The following is a 24,609-nucleotide window of genomic DNA, read 5'->3' as shown; positions in this document are numbered from 1 at the left end:
ATAGCTCCTACCCCTTTTGGGCATATCAGGACTCCAATAAGGTGTTGCAGAAAGAAGTAGATAAAATACTATAGTCGATTTCCCCGACTATCAGATAAACGTTACTCAGCTAGTGGAAGTGCGAGTCTGAAAAAATTACAAAAATGGTTCAAAAGTGTGGGGCATGACAGTTTTGGGATGTTTAACGGCGTAAGAAGAAGAGTGGCCAAAGTGTTTTTGCTATACTGGCAGCAAGATAAATAATAATATTAAGAAAAATCAAAACATTTTCCAAAAGTTGCGGACATTATGCTGTGTACTTAATCTCAGCTTAGGAAGGGTAGTTTTGGGCGGTTTTCGAGCGAAAGAGTGGCCGTTGCAAAATGCTTTTTTTTTGCATATCGATAAAAATTTACTACACTAATAAAAATGTGAAAAAATATCATCATATTTTTCAAAAGTGTTTGTGGGGTTTGTGGGCGTTAGGCAACATGGGCCAACAAACTTTTCCTGCGTCTTTGCCGCTAGAATCTGTATGCTGAGTCTCATCCTTCTTCTTTTATAGTTACTGAGATCTCGACGTTCATACAGACAGACTGATCGACTCGACTATTTTTGCCTGTTAAAAGCTTTTCTTATTATTATTTGAAAATAAATAGTTTTTCGTTCGGAGTTTTTTGCATCAAGTGCAACTATTAACTTTCTGTTTAAAAAAAAACTGACGTCCACAACCTTAACTGCAATGGAAATGCCAAAGGTGAATTTAATAATTTATATAATGGCTTACGAAACCACGTTTACGTCCATTTCGTTCTGGTGTTTTCTCACACCATATGCAAAAATAAAAACCGCGTGCTTTAAAAGTAAACGGTAAATAAAGCACAGAATAGAACAAAACCAAAAAATGTGTTTTGAAAATAAAAGCACAGAAAGCACATCAAAACAATCGCACGCTCTAAGCGAGTTAAAGCGATAAATAAGGTTGCAAACTGCTCTCTCGCTTTATCGGTCTCACTCTAATAACTTTCGAGCGATTGCACTTAAAAATGCTTGCAGTGGCTTATCGCTCGTACTTGCCCAATATTATCTCATCGCTTCGCTTTGCTTCTCGCGCGCACTCAGCCGTCAGCATTAGTAGTTGGTCAGGGGGAGAATGCTTATGCGAGCTCATTTTACGTGAGCCCTCAAACAAGGTAAAACAGCTTGTTCTAGCTGTTGTACTAGTCAATTATATACAGGGAGCTCTCGATGTACGCGACTACTATATTCCCTTCCTTAAAAATAAAAATAATATATAATAATATAAAATTATATATATGTAAGTATATAAGAAGCTAAACGCTGAACTGGTCAACGATCTGAAAGTGGGGCGTTTCCTGCCTCACCGCCGCTGCGGCGTCAGCACAGTATTTCGCGCTGGCAGCGGAAGATCAACAACATTGTGCGGAGTTACTGGGCCGGCACTCTCATGACTGCAACACTCGGGCGCGTCAACGAATGTCACGTTGCGCCTGGTTAGCACTTATGCTAGCTGCCCGAGGGCTCGACGCTCATAGCTGGCGAGCGAAGTGACACTCTTGGAGAAGAACCGAACTCGAGCGGATTGTTACCAAAATGCAAACCAATCAAGCGGAATAAAGACAAAGACTAAAGACAAATATTCGATTGATATCATTTCATATGGAACCGACATTTAGGTAATATCAAATCTATTGCCGACCTGGGGTCATTCCTCCAGGTCCTCGGCACTTAACTTATATAAGTTCTCCAATCCTTAAATATAGCACTCTGCCCCAGTTGATAAACAAATTTCAAACTCCAATCTCAGCAGCATTTCAATTATCCAACCCTGTCAATTATCCAAGTTAATCCCCAGTTGATAAACAAATTTCAATCTCCATTCTCAGCAGCATTTTCATTGCCCGTTTTGGGTGCCAGCACTTAGCCACCCGATAAATAACCAAACTTAAAGTAATCACCAGTCAGCAAATTTCGATTTCACAATGCTGTGAAATAATTTCAGTATAAAGCTTTTATCCTTAACATATTTGAAAGTTCAAGAAAATCCTAAAGAAATGCTTCTGGCCGAGGCTGAGTGGATTAGGATTAAGATTTAAAAGATCAGTCTAAATCGGGACGAGATCGTGAGCAGTTTCAAAACAAAGATAAGCTATTAAAAAAAGTGTCTTGTAATAGTATAAGTGCAAACGTCTATCACCGAATAAATTTAAATAATAATAAAAAAATTATTTATTATAAATAATTAAACAGTAACAATTTAAATACATTCTACTTCATACATTTTAAATTTTTAAATTAGATAGGGCCTGAAAAAACGAATAAATAAGAACCTAATTTTCCCTCTTTTCCAATATTCCTTAATCGGCGTAAAATCATCGACGATATCTTGACGGCGTGAATTTTATATAGGAACGAGTTTCGAAATCTGTTGCGGCCCAACGGTGTATGTGTGGTGATATCGAAGCACGGTATTACAATTAAAGCAGTTTACATTTGTGCTAAAGATTATTATTAAATATAATATCCGTTTTGAATTATCTTTTGACAAACAATAAGTTTTTTACATTTTGTTTAGGCGGAATGATTCAATGAAAAAGAATTGTAAAAAAGTATATTTAATAACAGTGTTCAATTTAGTATTATTGACAGGTAAATCAATTTTAGTTTGTGCTATAACGAATGTCGAACACGGTTAAAAAACTAAAACATGCTGACATCATAAATCACCTTGAGCGAAAATCCATAAGTAAAATTCCGGTATAATCCTTTTGTGTGAATAACTATAAAATTGTGTACGCAACTCAGCCGTACAGGTTTCAAGGTACAACCCAAAAAATACATTGTTTTGACATCAGGTGAGAGCATTAAAGATGTCAAATAACATCCTCTTTAAAGTACGCATTGCGACCAAATATATTTAACCCGTCCCCTTAACAGCGTGGCAAAGTTTTGCATTTATTAATTCTCCACTGTGCTATCAAATTGAAGTTCGTCTGTGCATTGATTGGAGTGTTTAAAAGACTGGTGTCCCTTACAACCATTTTCAATGCAGGGTATTATGGTTTCCAGCTTATTTCAATCAACACAAGCAGCCTATAAAACAACCAGCCAAGCAAAAATATTTTTACTGCACGATATTATTGCAATGTTTATACTTACACATTTACTTATTATATATTATTACCCTTGCGAAGGGTATATTGGTTTAGACAGAAGACATCTGTGTCTGGCCGTCCGTTCCTAAGCAAACTAGTCTCCCAGTCCTAAAACTTTAAAACTTTTCTATTGCTGGTAGTATATAAATTAAGTCAATTAGATTATTATAATAAAATAGGTATTTATTGAGCCAACTTCTCTTGTTTTCGGTCTCTTACAAAATAACTTCTAGAGCTCACTTATTTATCTCACAAAGTCTTCCGTTGAGGGCAGCGGACATGCCCGTCCCGTATTGAACTGAACGTTGCACATCGCTTTTGCTGAAGGGGAAAGAAGCTCGCCCGGCCCGGTACCGTCGATGTTACTGTTGACGGTGCCGCATCCGGTTCTGGGTGGCATTACGCAGGACCACTTCGAGGCAACTTGAAGGCATCCGGATTCTATGTCCTTAGATGGTTGTTTACGTTTGAAGCGGCAAATAAGACAAATGATGAGGACTATCGATATCACAGAAAAATGATGATAGTCGCAGAACTCAACTATAGCATTCTCTCATGTTTTTCATATATTTAATAGTATTATAAATTTCTATGGATCTGCCAAAAAACTTTTTGCCACACCCACTCTCTCTCTCCCACACTTTTGACAAATTTTAAATTTTTTCTCATTTTATTCACCAATATCTGTAGATATCGCTGAAAATATATGGAATTTCGAGTTCGCATTTCCACTAGCTGAGTAAGGGGTATCTGATAGAAAAAAAGCTTATTTTAAAGGGTGGGCAAACGAAATTATTCATTTTAAAGAGTGAGCAAACAAAAAAACTAATGTTAAAGTATGTGTAAATGATAATTTATTTTTAAAGGCTAGGCAAACGTTTTTTATTCTTAATTTTTATTTTCAAGAGGTAGGCTAACGAAACTGGTAATATTTTAAGTGTGGGCAATCGGAAAAAACTTTGGTTAAAGATTTGTTTAAGGATGGGCAAACCATAAAAACTAATAATAATGGTTGGGCAAAAAATATTTATTGATAATATTTCGTTTGACTTTAATCTCTGAGTGAAGTCTAAAGTTTTTTTGAAATATTTTTGAATATTTTTTTACATTTTTACTAGTCTTGTAAAATTCTATCTATTTGCAAACTCCCACTTCAACGCCCTAAAACCGCTCAAAACTGCCATGTCCACATTTTTGAAAAGTGGAAGAAAAGAATTGGACTTATCAAAACAAAAGAAATGGCGGCGATAAATTGTCGACTATAGAAAATTAAACTCGCAAAAAATCGAAATTCGATATCAAAAAAAGTTGGGCTATAAAATATTTTCTTCTTTATTCTTGGCAAAAGACTTGGCGATATCAATCCCATGCAAACAGTTAAAATAAATGACGAACAAAACAACGACTTTTCGTTTGACCTAATAGACCAATTCTCAACCCAATCTATTTGAATCTATCTGACAATTTATACTATCTTAAAAATACAGAAAACATATTAAACATATAAAGTACAATAGTTATTGTTCTGAGCCGAATAAATGATCCGTATTTGAACTAAGATCAACGTTGAAATAAATAAAAACTCCGAATGAATCCACTTTGCGATTTTATTGATTGAATATCAGCTTAAGACTGAAACAATTGTGGTGAGAAAATCTTAGATGTACTGGGTTAGTGGGTTGTTCTTGCTTATGCTTATGTTTATGTGCATACATGTTAAAAAGAATTCTTATGTGCTACGTGGCTATGTGCCTGCCTAATGGCTGGGTTTTGGTTACGGCTTGAGTGAATGCGAAATATAGAGAAATGTTTTTTTTATTTAACGGGTAATCGATACGACGGCGGACCATCGCGGTCGGTCTTTTGTATAAGTGAATTATGAGGAAGGCATAATTACGTTACTATATAAGTTGCAGTACTAAAAGAGTCGGAAAAAATATTACGAGGCACCAATATTGTATAAATAAAAAAAATAAGATACCTTGTTCACACAACAAGAAGTAATGCTACCATTTTAGAAAAATTACGAAAAATTATACCAGGGAAAAGGCTAAATAGCCATTTACTGTAAAGTCATAAAATTGTACCTAAAATTCCAATAATGCTATATTCAATATTTCATATTCAACAACAATTTACAACAAATAAGTTAAGTTAATTAAATTAACAACTTAATAAATTAATTGATTTCTTTTTAATAGACGTCACAGAAAGAGAACAAATATCTATGATAGGCTAGTTTTTTGTATGTCGCAGAAGCTGGCCTTCTCTCGTTACAGGCTTTCGATACAACTCGTATTTCGGTGGATGGGGAAGTTGAAGTTTTCGCATAAGAATATGTTATTTATGTTTCAACATTTTTCTTTTAGAGGGTAAATTTTACTTTTGTTTTTTTACAAAATATTATTGGGTGCTTTTTATTGGTAGGGAAATTATTTTCGCAATTTTGTATTCCTACTTCTTAAATATAGGTATTTTGACATTGAATATGATGTTTGAATTGTAATAGGTAGTATATGATTTTAAAAGACTGTATAATTGCTCATCTAATTGGACATATATATTTTGGTTTATAAATATATTTGCTATTTTTAGTATTCCTTCGTTGTTTATAGGAATTATATTAAGTTTTGCGTAGATTCTGTCTTTTAATGGTAGTGAGTGTAGTGCCTCCTCTTCTCTTTCTTCAAATCTATATTTTCAAGGTCTACTGGAATTTCTGGAATAGAGAAGAGAGAGAGAGAAGAGTTCTTGTTACGATAGTTTCCTTTAACGATTGGGTAAAGTTTTCCTTGGAAAGTATGTAGTTTTTCTAGGTAAGCATGTTCGGTGCTCATTGGGTCAAGGTGTTAGTGGAATTAAGAATGAGATTTGCTTAATAGCAAATAATTTTGATATTTCCGTGAGGAAAAAAGCTAATTTATTTAAATGCTGGGTTATTGGAAAAATTACGGCGTATACGTGTTCCAGTGTTTTGAGAATGCTTTCGTCGGCAAAGACAGCGCATGTCTTATTTGGCTTTAATTTTTGTTTGAGTATATTTGCACAACCGGTAAAGTCAAATAAGGGCTTGTAGTATTCTCTTCTAATTTTCTCTTTTAAGTGTGTAACTGTTAAGTGTTTATTATCGGGGGAAATTCTTTGAGAGGTTTGTCGGATGTATGGAGGTTTAGGGGCAGGTTCGGGAATCATTTCGTTATGGTTCAAGTTAACGTCTGCCCTGGTTAATGCACCAGTTATAACATTTTGGGAGCCTTTTTTGAAAATGGTCTCGAACTCATATTCTAGCAGTTAAAGACCCCAACGGATGATCTTAGAATTCGGTTCCTTGAAATTCAATAGCCAGATTAGAGGCTTGTGATCCGTCATTTTTTACCTAATAAATATGGTCTGATATGGTACGCCCAAATGATAGCCAGCATTTCTTTTTCTATGGTCGAGTAGTTTATCTCGGTGTCGTTAAGGATTCTGCCGGCCCACCAATATCTATCAGTCTTCCAGGAAAATTATGAAATTCTGTGTTCTCATATCCATTAGCTGAGAAACGGGTATCTGATAGTCGGGGAAGTCGACTATAGCATTCTCTCGTTTTAAATGTATTAAAAAAAATCGAAGTATAAAAATCACAGACTGCTTATTCTTCACACTTAATTTCTTTCTTGCTTCAGCATGGAATTAGAGAAAGTAAAGATAAACAGCCTTCATTGTAATGATGCTGTGCTCTCTTCACTTCAAGCATCCCCTTCTGCGACATCCCCTCAGAGCGTTCCTTCAAAGGCGAATGTCGTCACCGAGGCTTCTATTATCGAAAAGACGAATCAACCACATAATGTTCAGGAAGATAATAACTACAATAGAGATTGCGACAGCCCCGAAAGTTCTAGCTCGGAGCAGGATAAGGAGTTGGATGATCTGCGGAACTTGCACTCCTCCTCTCTAACAAACAGCGTAGTGGTGGGGAAATCGACTGGCTCGCTAAACGGCGTCTACTCTATCACATCAGTCACTTCCGAAACTAAAACGCTTGAAAGTGTTGTCACGACCAACTCTGCTAGTGGGTCGGCATGCTTAAGCAATACACCCACCGCTGATCACATAAAGAAACGTATCCCAAGCAGTCGAACGCCGACAAGAAAGGCACTAAGAATCAAATTCTACCGGAACGGGGATCGTTTTTATCCGGGTATAACAATTCCCGTGTCTAACGAACGGTACAGATCCTTTGAAAGACTTTTTGAAGACCTAACCCGTCTGTTGGAAGAGAATGTAAAGATACCAGGTGCTGTTCGCACCATCTACAACTTGTGTGGGAAGAAGGTGGATACTTCTCGTTATTTTTACTACACATACTTTTATTATTTATTTGCCCTTGTAGATTACCTCTCTCGATGAATTGGAAGATGGACAGAGCTATGTTTGTTCCTGCAATAACGAGAATTTTAAGAAGGTTGAGTACAACACTGGTTCCCAGCCTTTGTCCAATCTGCCGCTGAGCAATAGTCGTTCCAACAGTCATCGATTGGCTAAGTGTCGACCATCGTCTCCCCTAAAAAATGGCTTGCTTGCAGGCAGCAGTCCTTTCCCAGCTTGTGGCGGAGGAACGGGAAACGGAAGTCCACTTATCGCTTCCAGATTAAGCGATCGAGTTACAGTGGTTCATCCTCGTATTGTGACGCTGATACGTAGTGGAACTAAGCCGCGGCGTATTATGCGATTATTGCTAAACAAGCGTAACAGCCCGAGCTTCGATCATGTGCTGACCGCCATTACGCAAGTGGTTCGCTTGGACACGGGCTATGTGAGAAAAGTATTCACTCTTTCCGGTATCCCAGTGGTCCGACTATCTGATTTTTTTGGGTCGGATGATGTTTTCTTCGCTTATGGGACAGAGCGGATTAACACTGCGGAGGACTTTAAGTTAGAGGCGGAGGAGCAGCGAGCTATTAATGTCATTCGTAAGACCATGCGCACGACTGGAACCACATGCAAGGGACCTAAGCCTAAGATGCCCATAAAGAGCAAAAAAGTGTATCCTCCTTTGGTTGATTCGGAGCCATTTAAGGCAGAAACCACACCAGAAGATGATAGGCATGCGGCTTTACTTACGAGCACTGGTATGGAGATCAATGAATTGCCATCGAATATTCGTAACACTTACTCTCTGGGAAGAATAATTGGCGACGGCAACTTTGCCATTGTGTTTAAGATTAAGCACCGCCAAACTGGTCATTCCTACGCCCTAAAAATAATAGACAAGAACAAATGCAAGGGCAAGGAACACTACATAGACGCGGAAGTTCGCGTCATGAAAAAATTAAATCATCCGCATATAATTTCGCTTATTTTGAGTGTAGACCAAAATACAAATATGTATCTTGTACTGGAATATGTAAGTGGTAAGTTGAATGTGAATACATTCACAGCTTCTTTCTGCTTAAATTTGTTGTTAAATTTGTAACAGGTGGTGATTTATTCGACGCTATAACTCAGGTAACGAGGTTCTCAGAAAACCAGTCGCGCATTATGATTAGACATTTGGGTGCGGCCATGACTTATCTGCATTCAATGGGCATTGTGCATCGAGATATAAAACCTGAGAATCTTCTAGTATGACATGACTAATGAAAAATACTGAGCAATAATAGGACTAATCATTGGAACTATTTGCAGGTGAAATTGGATGAGCATGGAAACGTTCTTGAACTAAAGCTTGCTGATTTTGGATTAGCATGTGAGGTAAACGATCTTCTATATGCTGTCTGCGGGACTCCCACATATGTAGCACCAGAGATATTGTTAGAAGTCGGATATGGGCTAAAGGTAATAGTAAATAATAGCTTTCTTAAAAATTAATATACTTATATATTCTTAAAGATTGACGTTTGGGCCGCTGGAATCATTTTGTATATACTTCTATGCGGTTTTCCGCCGTTTGTAGCGCCTGACAACCAACAGGAGCCGCTATTCGACGCTATTATCTCTGGCATTTATGAGTTTCCAGATCCTTACTGGTCTGATATAGGGGACGGAGTGCGCGATCTTATTGCCAATATGCTTCAGGCGGATCCAGACGTTCGTTTCACAAGCGAAGACATCCTTGATCACAGTTGGACGATTGGAAACAAGGGGAACGAGTGTACCACATATAAAAGATGAGTCGTAGCTGTGGGAATTTAAAAAAAGCAACTTTCACTCTTAAACGACGAACTTTTGTATTTCTGATCTAAAAATGCTTTTATATTAGCCCTAATTTATTTTTACATATAAATTATATGTGAATTCTTACATATTGCAATAACAACAAAGAATGACCATCGAAAATGAATAAGAAATTCGAGCAACACAATCGTCATCAGTTGGTTTCCATTAATGTTTAACTTTTTGAACCATTTACACTTGTACATGAAAATATACATATTTTTATTTTAGACCGTTTAAGTGAATCAAATTCCGTTTAATTTAATTTCAACACCATCTAATTTTTTTGTGAACACAATGTGTCTGCGGAGGTAAATTTCCTTCAAAGAGGAGTGTGGTAAAACTACAATTTATCATAAGCTTTTTAACTAAAGAAAAAATTGAGGTCTATATTTTAAAGTATTGTTTTACTTTTCTATTCGCATATCACTAGTTATGATCGAAACAACTTCAGCATTTTCTTATCTTCGTGTATATAGTTTAGTGTAGCATCCCTCCCACAATATAATATAATGAAAAATATAATACTCTATAATAAAAAGTATATTACTATATATTAAAAATATATAATATTATGATGCCTGATGATGCCTTCCTGGATGCGCCAAGCTGCCATCTCAACGTGGAATGTTGTCATCATTCAGAAAAACTATATTTCCAACTTTGATGTTAGACGTATCGACTCGCCACTTACTTCTCTCTTGTAGTAGGGACAAATGCTTGCAGCTCCATCCGTATTGTTGCATCTGGGTCACCCGTTGCTACCTGGTTCACCCTTGCTAGGCGGCCTACGCAAAGTAGAGTGTCCGGCTCAGGAAATTTTGTGTAGCTGGCAATGCGCTTGCAGAAGCACCTCAAGACTTTCAACATTTTTTGAAATAGGACAGAGTAGACGGGAATTAAGGATGACAGAAATCTCATACCCCAGAGTTCCTAATTCTTTGATGGCTAAGATGGAATACACAACGAAATTTAGTAAAATTTAGCCGACTTAACATCAGTCTCCCATAAATTACCGAAGTGTGTGGCACGCGGTGAGATGAACTCCCAATCGATCTAATCGCAGCTCGGCAAGCTCGCTCTTTGCAATATTTCTATCATAGCGACTTCAGCGTACATTGCCCCGGTATTTACTCAACGGAATTGACGGTTCAAAAATCTTGCTTAGACTAATCTGGATAAGCGTTTCTTTGTTGGCTTTTTATGTTCAAATTCAGGTTATACATTATCTTGATTTTATCAGGGACTAAAATCAGTCTTGCATATTATGCACCCTATCGCCGCAACTGCGATGAAGACCTTTCCACGTTGGGTTCACGACGTACTGTAGCAAATCATTTAAAGTGTGAATGTACCCTTATCTATTTCCCTTAGGAGCAGTTTACTAAAGTTGTATTTTTTGATTAGGTTGATTGTTGCCACCAATTAAGTAAATGCAATTCGTCAATGAAAAAGTGTCCATTCGAACGACCGCAATCGGACACCGCATTGGAGAAATATGACTCTTAGGTGGGAACACTTGACGACCGGGGTAACCCAGAAAAAGCTCTAAACTGGTATAAAAAGAACTCAGCTCCCGATAGATATGTGTAGCTAATTCTCGGGAGGTGCGATTCTCGGACTCAAGTAATTTGAGAACCAGATAGCGGTCGGAACGTGCCGTGGGAAAACCTACATCCCAGATAAGTTAACACACAGCACTTACTTCCCCCTCTCAACCCCGCTGGCTGTCACCACTGCAGTTGCGGTCATTGTTATGTAATCAGGACAGTTCCTACCCCACCTTCATCGCATCGGAACTGCAGCGGAACCCGCTGACACCGTGAGATTTGGCTAAGCGTTGGGCCGCTGAGCTTTCGAGCGGACGGCAAAACGCTGGCCAGTCAGTCGAATTTCGGCATTTCGACAAAACTGTTATTAATTTCAATTGAATAAACCTGTCTGAATGATCTGAAGACTCAAAGCTTTTACGTGATTAAAGTGGGGTACGTTTGACCGAACACAGTTCCCATGTTGTCTTCATATTTCGTCTATTATTATATATATATGTATAAGTTAACTTAAGTTAACGCCGCTACGGCGAGTATGTGAAAAACGGCAACAACAACATTCTGCAATGTAAGCATTATGCCGGATGACGTTACGTAGCCGGCAAAAACTGTTTATTTGCGTGGCCGCTACGAATATGAAACCGCAACAATGTGTTTCGTTTTAGTTTTAGCTCTTAATTTGAATTCTTGTATTCGTATATTTAGTTCTTTTCTACCCTCATAAGCAGCAACACTTGCTCTGCTCAATAAAGAGTTTTCTAAAAGTTACTCCGTCGTGGATTTATTGTGAAGCCACCGGCTTGCGGAAACCGACTTAAAATACTATAAACATAACATAACCGACAAATCCATTTTGTGCCTTGTGCACGACTCCATGAGAGGCCATGAGAGATGTTGATCATGCGCATTATTCAGAACGTGGCGTACTAACTGCACTGGGACCCAAAGTTTATTTATTATTTAATCTAACCTAATTTAATTATTTTCCCTAAGTTAAATGAGTTACGTGCGCGTTTACATTTTCGTAGTAAATTTGGCAAGAAAAGTTTATTTAAATTCGTTTCGATTCGAAATTCGTACATATGTGTTTGTATATTTTCCAAGTGTTCGTGGAAAATGCCATGCTTTTATTTCAGCTCACCTGCGCCGGAGATAGATCTTTCGCCGAGGATTAAAATTTGAGTGAGTTTTTTTTTTTAATTAAAATTGAAACTGGAAATGGCACAACAAGAGAAATTACGAAGAGTAGTCAACGTAATAACAACAGTTTTTTTCAACTATACAACGGCACAAATCATGGAGGCTAAATAGCCAAAGTAAATAAATTTAAAACAACTTTATTTATTTTGTTAGAACTTTAATTTAAGATCAACTATTAAATATTATATTAAATTATATTATATTAAATTAAAATCTAACCGAATTAACTCGCAGCCCACTCTCATACATTTTTTTTGTCATGATTAAGGAAAAGAAGCTGATTTGAAAAAAAAAATATAATAATTTATGAAACAAGAATATATTATATAATTATATATACTAATTAATTATATTATACTAAAAAACGTATGTAGTAGGCTAGAGGTACACATACATAAGTTCAGTTAATAATAGCAACATAGTATATAAACATGAAGTACTTGTTCGCTTTCGGGTGGCATTCTCTCTGTTTCGCAATATCGGCCCTGTAGCAACAAGCATAGAGGCAGATCGCAAACGGAGAGGGAGTCAGTCGAATGCTAAAGCTGAACACGGGAAGTAACAAATAAATCAAAGAGTCCAATTCCTGCCTTTGTGTGTTTTAGTTAACTAAGAGGATATATAATACCCCTACAATATCAGAAGTGGGCCGATCACGAGCCAAAGAGAAAAAAAAAAATGAATATAAGCAATGCATCGACGGCGCAATTGAAAGGATGGTTGAGTGAAGTAAAAGAACCAACCACGGGAACAAAAAGAGAATTGATTTTGCGTTTGAATAATTTAACAAACGAAAAGCGAAATCAATTGAAATTATTATTAAAAAGCGAGGAAGAAGATTTCGACGGAAGCAGCAATAATAATGTTCAAAAAGGAAAAAGAAATAACGGAAAAGACGGAGAGCATAAAGACGACGAAAGTGACAGCGAAGCTGGAGATAGCAACGAAGACGGCGATGAGAAGAGCACTGTGCCCAACGACAAAAGTAACGGCGAACATGACGACAAAAGCGGGATACGCAGTTACAAGAACAACAGTGCAGACGGCGCCCGCAACAACAACAGCGGCGACGGGAATAGCGACGAAAACGAAGTTTGCGACAGCGAAGACGGCGGCGGTGAGAAAATGAACAAAGAATGTGGCAAGAATTAACGAAATACAGTGGGACAAGCTGTGCAAAATATGGATTTATTATTGCTTATGGCAACCGAGGCAGTAAATGAATTTTCGGGAGATACATGTGCGCGCAAATGGATCTTACAGGTGAAAAACATAGCCAGCGTTTATGGAATAAAGGAACCGTATATAAAGATGTTGATTGTCAGTAAGATAAAAGGAAAAGCATGCATGTGGTTGCATGCAGATCCAGAACGTGTATTGCTACCAACGGAGCAGTTGGCGGCTGAGCTAATATCAATGTTTGGTGAGAGGAAGTCGAAGTTAGAAACAAGGCGAAAATTTGAGGAACGAAAGTGGACAGCGAGCGAAAGCTTTGTTGCTTATGCAGACGATAAGGTGATGCTTGCACATGGAATAAAAATGGATAAGGAAGAATTGGTGGCGCTCCTCATTGAAGGTATTCCGAATCAAATGCTACGTAACCAAGCCCGTATCCAATGCTTTGAACATATCTAGCACATAAAGAAGGCATTTGCGGAAGTGAAACTACCGAAAGTGGATGAAGCAGGCAAGAAGGTGGCATCGGTGAACAATAATAGCAGCACACTCTTGCGTTGTTTCAATTGTAATTCGAAGGGACACTGGGCCAAAGAGTGCAGGAAGCCAAAGCGCGAAAAAGGGTCATGCTATGCCTGTGGTGAGATGGGGCACTTTGCAGCAAAGTGCCTGAAAAACAAGAATGGGGATGAAAACAATTACGTAAGATATTTTGAAATTAATTTTATGAACAATGCTAAATCAAAATTTATTACAGCATGCCCCATAGACACGGGAAGCCCCATTTCGTTCATAAAAATTAGTAAAGTACCCAAAGATGTTATTGGAGTACCAGTTTTAAGTTCATTTTACGGATTAAACAAAAGTCCCTTGAAAACATATGGAAAAATATTGTGTTACATTATGAAAAACTTGTATAAAATACACTTTAATTTAATAATGGTGGCAAACGAGTCTATGAATCATGATGTAGTATTGGGAAGAGATTTTATGGAAGCATGTAATTTAATCTTGAATCTGGACACCTTGAAAATGATTACAGTGGATAAAATTGAAAGTCGATGTAACAAGAAAAGCGATAAAATGTTAAAGGAAGAAAATATGTACAACAACAATAAAACAGTTAGCGATAGTGTTAGTCAAGGTAGTAGTAAAAGTCAAATGAGTAGTGACACGGTTAAAAATAAATTAGAGAAAGCTGTCAATGCTGAAATAAGCAAAGTGGAGAGGGAAATGTTTGAAATTAATGTAATAGATGACTCAATTGATTACAAAATAGGTGATCAGGTGGATCATAGTATAAAATGTATAGTATGTATAGTATGTAGTATAAAATTTATTGAGTTTGTAGAAAACTGTTATGTTAATAAAGAAAGACCGAATGAACCGGAGATTCGGTGTGAAATACAATTAAGATTAAATGACCTAAAGCCGTTTAGTTGTTCTCCTAGAAGATTAGCATATTCTGAAAAAGAAAAGCTGCAGATTATCTTAGATGAATATCTAAAAAACGGAATTATTAAACCGAGTGATTCAGAGTATGCATCTCCGATAGTGTTAGTGAAAAAGAAAACAGGAGACCTAAGATTATGTGTTGATTACAGAAAACTTAACAAAACAATGGTCAAAGATAATTATCCTTTACCATTAATCATGATGATCTGTTGGATAGATTAGTAAATAAAACGATATTCTCGAAGTTAGATCTTAAACATGGATACTTTCATGTTTTTGTTAATAAGGAATCAATGAAATATACATCTTTTATGACGCCTTTAGGACAGTTTGAATTTTTAAGGATGCCAATGGGGCTGAAAAATGCACCGGCGGTCTTTCAGAAATTTATTAATAGAATTTTCGAGGATATGATAAGGCAGGATAAAGTTATTATATATATGGATGACATTATGATAGCTAGCAAAGGAATTAAGGAACATATGGAAGTACTTAGGGAAGTTTTTGACAGGTTGACGAGGAACAAATTAGAGCTGAGAATGGATAAATGTGAGTTTCTGCAATCGAGTGTACAATATTTAGGATTTTTAATAACAAGTAAGGGAATACAGGCCAATGACAAGGGAATAGAAGCAATTAGAGATTTTCCAGTACCAGATAAGGAGCATGGTGTCAGAAGCTTTTTAGGATTGTGTTCATATTTTAGAAGATTTATTAAGGGTTTTTCAACGATTGCAAAACCTTTATATGACTTATTAAAGAAAGACAAAGAATTTTCGTTTGAAGAAAAAGAGTTAGAATGTTTTGAGACACTTAAGAAAAAGTTAGTGGAAGCTCCAGTGTTAGGGTTATATTGTTATAAGGATGAAATAGAGTTACATACAGATGCAAGTGCACAAGGTTTTGGTGCAGTGTTATTGCAAAAGACCACAACAAAGGATGAGGCCAAATATCATAGTTTTGAACTTGAAACATTGGCCATCGTGTATGCATTAAGAAGATTTAGAATCTATGTACAGGGAAAGAGATTTAAAATTGTTACGGATTGCAACGCATTAAGTCTAGCGTTAAATAAAGTAGAATTAAACCCTAGGATTGCGAGGTGGGCATTAGAACTATTAGAGTACGATTTCGAGGTAGTTCATAAAGCAGGAAAGCATATGCAACATTGCATTGGGATGCAGTTATTGAAGACGTAGAATTTTCTCTGAATAATACCCAACAAAGAAGTGTAGCGCAATCTCCCAGCAAGATGTTGTTTGGAATTGAACAAAAGGGAAAAGTTGTTGATGAATTAAGACAAAAATTAGAAGAGTTAGATAATGTTAGTGAAATTAGAGACTTGAAAGAAATTAGAAGAAAAGGATCGGAATCGCAATTAAAAGCACAGAGGGATAATGAAAAAAGATATAATAATAAGAAAAAAGAAAGTACGCAGTACAAAGTAGGAGATTACATTATGGTTAAGAATTTCGATAGTACAGGAGGAGTTGCTAGAAAGCTAATACCTAAACATAAGGGTCCATATGAAATAGAGAAGGTATTGAAAAATGATAGGTTTTTAATTAAAGATGTTGAAGGTTTTCAATTAGCGCGAAATCCATATCAAGGTGTCTGGAGTAGTCAAAATATTAAACATTGGATAGGGAGTAGAAAGTAGTAAGTAGTAAGAAAAGTACAAAAAAAAAAAAAAAAAAAAATTTAACAAATAGCGGCTAAGAACAATGTAATAGTTATAAGTTGGAAATTTCGACAAGATCAGGTGATCTTAAATGTCAGGATGGTCGAATTGTAGTAGGCTAGAGGTACACATACATAAGTTCGGTTCATAATAGCAACATAGTATATAAACATGAAGTACTTGTTCGCTTTCGGGTGGCATTCTCTCTGTTTCGCAATATCGGCCCTGTAGCAACAAGCATAGAGGCAGATCGCAAACGGAGAGGGAGTCAGTCGAATGCTAAAGCTGAACACGGGAAGTAACAAATAAATCAAAGAGTCCAATTCCTGCCTTTGTGTGTTTTAGTTAACTAAGAGGATATATAATACCCCTACACGTATATATCGAAAAATTTAAATAAATGATGTGTTCTTTTTCTTCTTTTAGCAACTAGTCCTCTTAGCATATATTGAATTATAACTTTCCTATACAACTTTTATGGACACCACGCCAGTAGGTACCACACGGGGATTAACGCGCCACCAACGGTGGCACGCGCCGCAGTTGTGACACACTACTGGAAGTGCAACTTCACTCTCCACGCGAGGGTGGCTGGAAACAGGCACTTAGTTAGGCCACGTCTCTGCTAAGAGTGCTTGCTAATCGTAGTTGGGCTGGAGCTGGTAACTCTCAAAAATTTCCACATCTCCGGGCCAGACTGAAGTGTCATTCGACCCGTGCCGAGAGTCTGCCAGGCTGAGGGCCCGGGAAACAACTAGCCCAGTCGCTAACGGACAGTCCGGGCAAGTGGCGTCCGCCCGGTCTAGTTAGCCTGACCCGCGTACTGCGGATCTCTGCCCGGGTGGACCGTTAATTTCTCTGCAACTCATGGGAACTATGAACCATAGACCCAAAAATATTAAAACACCGCAGGCCTTGACTGCGGGTGGTCTCCTTGACGGAGAGCGGCCTACTTCGGTGGTAACACCAAAAAATGCTCATAATCGGAGTGCGCCAACGGCACAAGCACGCCCGGTTGCGGGAGGGAAGAATCGGGCAGCCACACCGAATCACTCGAATGTAGTCCAAGCCGGGCAAGCGGTACGGGCTAAAACCCCATTACCGCAACTTGGTCAGCCTGGGGCCCGGGATGACCCTAACCTTAAGGGGCTGAGCGGGGCCAGAACGAAGTGGTATCTTCGTTACCTTCAGCAGGGCAAGTCACCCGCAGAAGCTTTGTCTCTGGCCAAGACATCGCAGCCGCTAGAGCAAAGGCCCAACTCTGCTTCGAAGCGGGAAAACTCCACCCTGACGCCTCCGACGGAAAACCTAAGAGGCAGAAGGTGGAGAAGAGCAGGCCACTGACTGCTCCCTTCGATGGCCCCAGTACCTCAAGGGCTGCAAAGGCAACTGAAGTACTCAAGCCATCATATGCGGCCTTAACTGGGGCCATTAAAGTTGCGGTCGTACCAGAGGATTACCCCAAAGCCGTCCTCAGCAGTGAGAACCTCTCAGAGCTCGAGGACGTACTACTGGAAGAGATAGGTAGATAACCGGAGAGGACCGGTTGGGATTCTCCAATTAAGTTTGGAGGAATCCACTTCAGGGTGGGTCAACTGATAGTGGACTGCCGCAACGCAACCACTGCTGAGTGGCTGCAATTAGCAGTCCCCAGCCTCAGTAAGTGGAGCGGTGTCTCCCTGGAGGTAAAGATGGGCGACGACTTGCCATCGTCACACCACATCACCATCTTCTGCCCTAGGACAGGAGACAAGACAACAAAGTGGATCATGGAATTGATCAAAAAACAGAATGACTTGGACACTGAGAACTGGCGTCTTATATCAAGGAAGAATGAGGGTGGTGGCTCGTTCCTCAGCCTGGGCATTGATGACAACTCATGTGCCAAGATCTTTTCTAGCGACCACAAGCTGAGCTTCAGGTTTGGAGACATCTCAGTTTGTGGTCTAAAGAAGGCTAAGACGATCAAAGCCGGCACAAGACGGGTCGAGACTCCTCGAAATCTACCAGTCTCCGCGGAGAAGGAGAAGCCCAATAAACTCTCCGAATCCAGCGAGGATCTGGCGGATGATGAGGATCTCGATGCGATCGTCATCAAGATGGGGATCAGACCCCGATATCCTCTCAAGAGCTAGGCATGGAACTAGACCTGCTGAGTAAGAAATAAGCGGTACCGGCGGACGCTGATCTGGGCATCTCCAGATCAGTAACGCCGACGATGGACCCGATCATCTAATGGTCGGGAGTACAGGGATAGCTCAGGTGAACATCCATCGCGTCAAGGCGGCCTCGGCCGTGCTGGCAAGGATGTTCACCAAGCAACATCTTGAGCTAGCCCTGTACAGGAACCCTGGTATAACCAGGGAATAAAAGGACTGTACGTGAAGAACGCCAAGGTAATTTGGGATCAACGGGCTTCTAGCCCTAGAGCCTGTATCCTCGCATGTAGAAGTATTAATTATTATATACTTACAGAATTTCTCACGAGGGACTGTGTACCGATCGTGGTAGAAGATGTGGGAGCAGTCAAGAAGACTGTGGTGGTACGGCATACTTTGCCGGTGACGAGGCGTGCCCACCTCCCGAAATCACTGCACTGGCTGAGCACTGTAAGAGGATGCACTCACCCATCATCACCAAAGAGGTGAGTCGGCAATGTTCTGACATTTGTTACTAGGGTAAGATCTGAGGTTCTGGACATTACACTTTGCCAGCAGATCAGAGGCTCCGCATATAAGCGACTGGCACGTATCTCCTGAGGAGTCAATGTCAGATGACAGAATTATTCGTTTTAACATGGGACTAAATCTAGAATGTAGCGAGCGTAAGCGCAATCCTAGGAATACGAACTGGAAAGGGTTCAATGCCTCTTTACTGCGAGATCCAGTTACTAGGGTAACCGGGAAACTCCGTACCACTCTAGAACTGGAGGCCGCCGTAGAAGATATTTACTCGTGTCTTATTAACGCATTCAGAGAAAACTGCTCCCTTGGCCGAGCCAAGAGGGATAAAGATGCTCCATGGTGGAACGACCGATTGGAGAAATTGCGGAAAGCGACTAAGCGTCTCTTTAACAAAGGAAAAAGAGAAGGGAACTGGGATGCCTACCGGAATAAACTGACCATGTATAACCATGAGATCAGGAAAGCCAAACGAAGGAATCATAGAACTTTCTGTGAGGCAATAGTAAACACAGCAATCTGAAAGGAGTGCCAGAATCAAATCACTAGAGCTACTACTGGCAACTCACTTTCCGGGAAGCACGCTTCAAACGGATGGGAATACCCCGGTAACGGCACAAAGTAGACCGCGTTCTACTGATTGGGCCAAAGCAAATTCAATAGTAACAACGGAGATATTAAGATGGGCAATTGGTACATTCCAGCCCTACAAATCTCCTGGTCCTGATGGCATTCAGCCAATCCTGCTTCAACGAGCGCTAAGTTAGCTCGCAGCGCTGATCAGCAGCATAGCTTTGGGACACATACCTACTGCCAGGAGTTTGGCAAAAGTGGTCTTCATTCCGAAAGCTGGAAAGAAAGACATCACTGATTCAAAGTCGTTCAGACCCATCAGCTTCATCGTTTTTGCTAAAAATGTTGGAAAATCTAGTGGATGTCAGCATTAGAAGCACTCTGCTTGTGGAGCATCCTCTCCAATGGACGCAGCACGCCTACAGGGCGTGCAGATCAACTGATACTGCCCTATATCACCTGAAAAGCCATATTGAGGGTTCACTGACTCATAAGGAAGTGGCGTTATGTGCCTTCTTAGACATACAGGGTGCTTTCGACAATGCCTCCCATGAGGCTGTCAACGCATCCCTGGCAAGAAGAGGACTAGATACGACAATCAGCAGATGGATTAAATCACAACTAGCATCTAGCGAGCCATGGCCACTATAGGAGGACAGTCGTCCACAGTATCTACCACAAGGCGTTGCCCCCAAGGGGGTGTCCTCTCGCCTCTCCTGTGGAGCTTGCTGGTAAAAGAGTTGCTGGACAGACTGACCCGCAGGGGTATACTTTGCCAAGGCTATGCTGACGATATTGTCATTATAGCTAGAGGAAACACTCTAGAGGAAACACTCTGCGATATTATTCAACTGGGCCTCAATATAACCAGCGAATGGTGCAAGAAAGTATGCCTGAGCCTAAATCCTAGCAAAACTGTTATTGTTCCTTTCACAAATAGGTACACGCTACAGAGAATGAAGGCAATAACCCTGTCAGAATGTCCCATAGAGGCCAGCCAAGAAGTTGAGTATCTTGGGATAACCCTTGACTCCAAACTTAGATTCAAAACTCATGTCGATAACACAATTGATAAGTACACCAGAGCACTTTTCACGTGTAGAAACATTGCTGGTAAGTCGTGGGGAACCCATCCACGCATAATAAGATGGCTGTACCTCATGGTAGTCAGACTTATACTAACTTAAGGGGCTTGGGGTGATAGAGCACGCCCTAGCACCACTAAGGTGAAACTCCATAAGCTGCAAATGCATGACCTGCGTATGCATGACAGGAGCAATGCGTACCTGTCCCACTGCAGCCCTAGAAGTACTTATGGAGGTGACGCCGATTCATATCGTCATTGAAATGAAGAGGAAAGCCACCCTAATAAGAATTGAGGGAGCAGGAAATGGCTGCAACCTCACAAGTAAGGATGCTGAAAACCTAAAACGGGATATCCCTTTGCTAATGCAACAAAGGGATGAGATGCCAGCTGAGCACAGGTTCTCTCAGAACTTCAGCACTCATTTCAGTAATAAAAACAGTTGGACAACCCTGGGGAAAGTACACCCTATGAAACCACAAACAATAAAGTGGTATACAGACGGATCCCTCACCAACGAAGGAAGTGGGCTGGGGGTTGTAGGCCCCAGGTTGAAATACCACGAATCGATGGGCAGATACACCAGTATTTTTGAAGCTGAAGTCTGTGGTATTGGACGCTGTGCGGAGTTTAATCTGATAGTCAAGCATCCATAAAGGCGCTCAGCAAAGCTAAGATAACATTTAATCTATATGTGAGGACAGCCCTGACCAGCCCTATGAGCCCTATGAGCTGTCAGCAAACTCACAATAAGGTGGGTCCTGGGACACAACAACATCCCGGGAAATGAGCCAGCAGGAAACTGGTTAACTTATACATACAGAGGTGGTCACAAGTATTTACACAACGTGCTTCTTTTTTCAATTGTCAACTTTGATCGCTTATTGCTGCTGCTTTTGTACTCAGAAACGAACATAACGGTATTTGTCATACTTTTACATCTATACAGAAGCAAACAGAAGCAAAAGTGGAAAAATAACTGTTAATGGGATAAAAATAGAAGCATTGAACTGATCCTTGTCTGTTGTCAAAAGTATTTACACACAATTTTTACGCGTCAAAATTATTGACACACAGCTGTTTTAATTGTTTTTTGCGTTTTTTTTTAATTTAAACGAAATATTTTTTCTATTATTTTAATATGTGATTATGTTAAGCCAATTAATAAATAGTTACTCTGCCTTTGGCATTAATGACTGTTTGCAGCCTTGCTGGTATTGACCGGACCAAAGACACTAGAATAACTAGAATATTCTAGTGTCTTTGACCGGACCAAGTTGTGCGCAAATTCAAGAGGTAATTTTATTTTTATCGCGCTGGCGATCTCTTTCAAATGTCCTCTGACTCATAACATAAACCCAGACATTTTCGATAATGTTCAGATCGGGGCTTTGTGCGGGCCATGGAAGTACCGCCTGATTTATGTCTTTCAAGAACTTGGTTGGTACTCGGCATGGAGCATTGTCCTGCTGCAAGATTCAGTCATTCTTGGAGAACAGTCTATTTCCTGAGGTGAATGCATGCTCATTTAAGATATGGAGGTATCCTGTTTGATTTAGTGTACCCTCTATCGGTACCATGTCTCCAGATCCATAGTAGCTTAAACAGCTCCAGAACATCACCGCTCCACCACCAAACCGATTGATTGGCTAACCGGCATTACCCTTTAGTTGCTTTGGGAAATGCATTGCTTTGCCAGAGGATCCCTGAAACTGAAACCCAACTTCATCAGTCCATAAAACATCAAACCAGAACTCGATAGGCTTCTCTTTATACTCCAAGGCAAATGCGAGACTTTTTTCCTTGTTTCTTGGGCTAATATCAACTACTGCACGAATAACATGGGAGTTGATGTCAACTTCCTTCATTTGTTTTCCAATTAAATTTTTCGAAGCCGGGGCAATTTTAACGGGACTAATGGTGGGATTCTTGAGTACAACTCCTATAATGTGTCTGCAGTCTTTTGGGTTCAATGCAACTTTTCGGCCAGTTCTCTTTTTATTTTCCAAATTTCCCAATGTGTCCTTTTTTTTAACTAAATTGTACACAGTCTTACGTGATATTTTGTACAACACAGCTAATTTGGATGCAGAAGTACAAGTCTTAAGTTTAGAGACAATCTCGGCTCGATGCCCACCTGATAGCTGCTTTGTTTTTGCCATTTTACAAATTAAATGCTTAGTTTTATCTTTTAACTTAACTGTTAACAATTATTCGATCAACATCAACTAGAACTTCACTTACTCAATGCAAATCAAAGACTAATCCTCAATTTGCACTGTGTAAATAATTTTGACGCGTAAAAATTGTGTGTAAATACTTTTGTCAACAGGCAAGGATCAGTTAAATGCTCCTATTTTTGGCCCATAAACAGTACTTTTGACCACCTCTGTATATTCTCGTGCCAACCTTGTTTATCTTGTTTACGATAAATACATATATTTTTTTTATAATGTTGTGTTTAGTGTTAACTTCTTCCAGGCAGTGCCTTTTATTGACAGCAAAAAATGTCTAATGATAACTAAATTTTTATAAATAAAGATAACTGTTCAGCGGCGACTATCAGTTTTTTTTACGCATAAAGACTTGCACTTCCACTTGTACTCGTGAATAGCCAACAACTTTTGTTGACGTGTGCACCGTGGCTTGGTAGTGAGTTCTATACTTTTCTCTAAAACCATTGTTGTTAACTTTTTGTAGCTTTTGCATTGTAGCTTTTAATTTATTTTTAAACATGGCAATAGTCGGAGGTATATAAATAAATAAAGATATGTTATTAATTTAACTACAAAAAAATAAGTAGATAAACCTTTTCAAGATGGGTGCTGACCCGAGAAGTGGAGTAAGTCAGAAACGATGACAGACATTTACATTTGACGGACAGCCAACCAAGTGTCCCTCAAATCCAACTCTTTTTGCCGTAGGAAAAAAGGTTCTGTAGCATATTTACATACCGGTCCGAATCACTGTGACCTTGTTTTCCTCTATTCTAAACCTAAAGAATAATAAGTCCATCTGAGGAAATTGCACACCACACTAGGACCTTTGGGACCGTTGCACTATTGCCATCTTATACGGATGGAATTAAAGATCATCATGAAGAATTCTTCTCACAGAACGATCGGATAGTCTAAGGGCAGATGCGTGTTTGCGCGCAAAACGCCGTGAAGATTGCAATATTGACGCTCTCACGGCTTCAATGCTCTCAGGTGATCTAACGGGCCGAGGGACTCCAGTTCCTCTTTTTGTCGCACTTGCACACATGTAATATTTGATGTGCGGTCCGAAATGAACGCTGTGTTTTAATAACCGAACATCCGCTTGAAAAGTAGGAGTCAAATGCAAAGGCACGCTCTCACTATTTTAACGCATGATGGCGGGACCACTAGCGCCCTCTGCTATGTCATCAACTAACTAAATGGTTACCGCATTTTAAAAAAGGACGTTATGCTGCCGCACCCTATATTATCAATTGAAACCGTTTGACTAGCCATTATTATTAGTTTTTATAGTTGTCCTTTAAAAACATTTTTTTCATATGCCTTCTCTTAAAAAAAAACCAATTAAGTTAGCCCACCTCTTAAAAATAAATATTTTCAAAAAAAAAAAAAAAACGTTTGTCCACCCTTTAAAAATAAATAATTTCGTTTGCCCTTTTTTAAAATCAAATAATTTTGATCATGTTTGCCCATCTTTAAAAATAAATATTTTGTTTGCCCACCCTTTAAAATGAGTTTTTTTCGTTTGCCCACTCTTAAAAATATATAATTTCGTTTGACCACCCTTTATAATTAGTTTTTGTTGCTTGTCCATCCTTATAAATAAATAATTTCGTTGGACCACCCTTTAAAATTAG

The 24,609-nt window shown here is 39.2% G+C and overlaps 1 protein-coding gene and 1 long non-coding RNA gene across 3 annotated transcripts, besides 15 other annotated features; one reads left to right on the top strand and one right to left on the bottom strand.

Annotated features, from left to right (window-relative positions):
• Positions 1 to 58: 58 nt before the first annotated feature.
• Positions 59 to 593: a mobile genetic element.
• Positions 594 to 2,440: 1,847 nt separating this feature from the next.
• On the top strand, positions 2,441 to 11,334 carry CG17528 (uncharacterized protein). Of its 2 annotated transcripts, none has more exons than NM_001042997.2 (6): positions 2,441 to 2,855; positions 6,824 to 7,472; positions 7,531 to 8,551; positions 8,617 to 8,762; positions 8,826 to 8,975; positions 9,030 to 11,334. In NM_001042997.2, the coding sequence occupies exons 2-6, from the start codon at positions 6,825 to 6,827 to the stop codon at positions 9,309 to 9,311; spliced, it is 2,247 nt and encodes a 748-aa protein (NP_001036462.1). In that variant the 5' UTR covers positions 2,441 to 2,855; position 6,824; the 3' UTR covers positions 9,312 to 11,334. The 2 variants fall into 2 exon arrangements, with proteins under 2 accessions (NP_001036462.1, NP_001036463.1); NM_001042998.2 differs by having other exon boundaries at positions 2,441 to 2,649; positions 9,030 to 9,499.
• Positions 3,302 to 3,559: a mobile genetic element.
• Positions 3,677 to 3,718: a mobile genetic element.
• Positions 3,801 to 3,912: a mobile genetic element.
• Positions 3,925 to 4,202: a mobile genetic element.
• Positions 4,234 to 4,356: a mobile genetic element.
• Positions 4,663 to 5,058: a mobile genetic element.
• Positions 6,118 to 6,631: a mobile genetic element.
• Positions 6,639 to 6,750: a mobile genetic element.
• A 72-nt stretch (positions 11,335 to 11,406) lies between the features above and the next one.
• Positions 11,407 to 11,612: a mobile genetic element.
• A 17-nt stretch (positions 11,613 to 11,629) lies between these two features.
• On the bottom strand, positions 11,630 to 24,340 carry lncRNA:CR46477 (long non-coding RNA:CR46477). Its single transcript, NR_167863.1, has 2 exons — positions 21,550 to 24,340; positions 11,630 to 11,743 (listed from the first exon to the last, which is right to left on the bottom strand). It is a non-coding gene; the product is annotated as a long non-coding RNA:CR46477 (long non-coding RNA).
• Positions 11,862 to 12,425: a mobile genetic element.
• Positions 12,473 to 16,790: a mobile genetic element.
• Positions 16,895 to 21,556: a mobile genetic element.
• Positions 23,881 to 24,215: a mobile genetic element.
• Positions 24,216 to 24,609: part of a mobile genetic element that runs on past the window's edge.

This window comes from Drosophila melanogaster, chromosome 2R (assembly GCF_000001215.4).
Source record: "Drosophila melanogaster chromosome 2R".
Taxonomy (NCBI): domain Eukaryota; kingdom Metazoa; phylum Arthropoda; class Insecta; order Diptera; family Drosophilidae; genus Drosophila; species Drosophila melanogaster.
The sequence above is the reverse complement of the archived record's forward strand: the minus strand, read 5'-3'. Positions and strand labels throughout refer to the sequence as shown.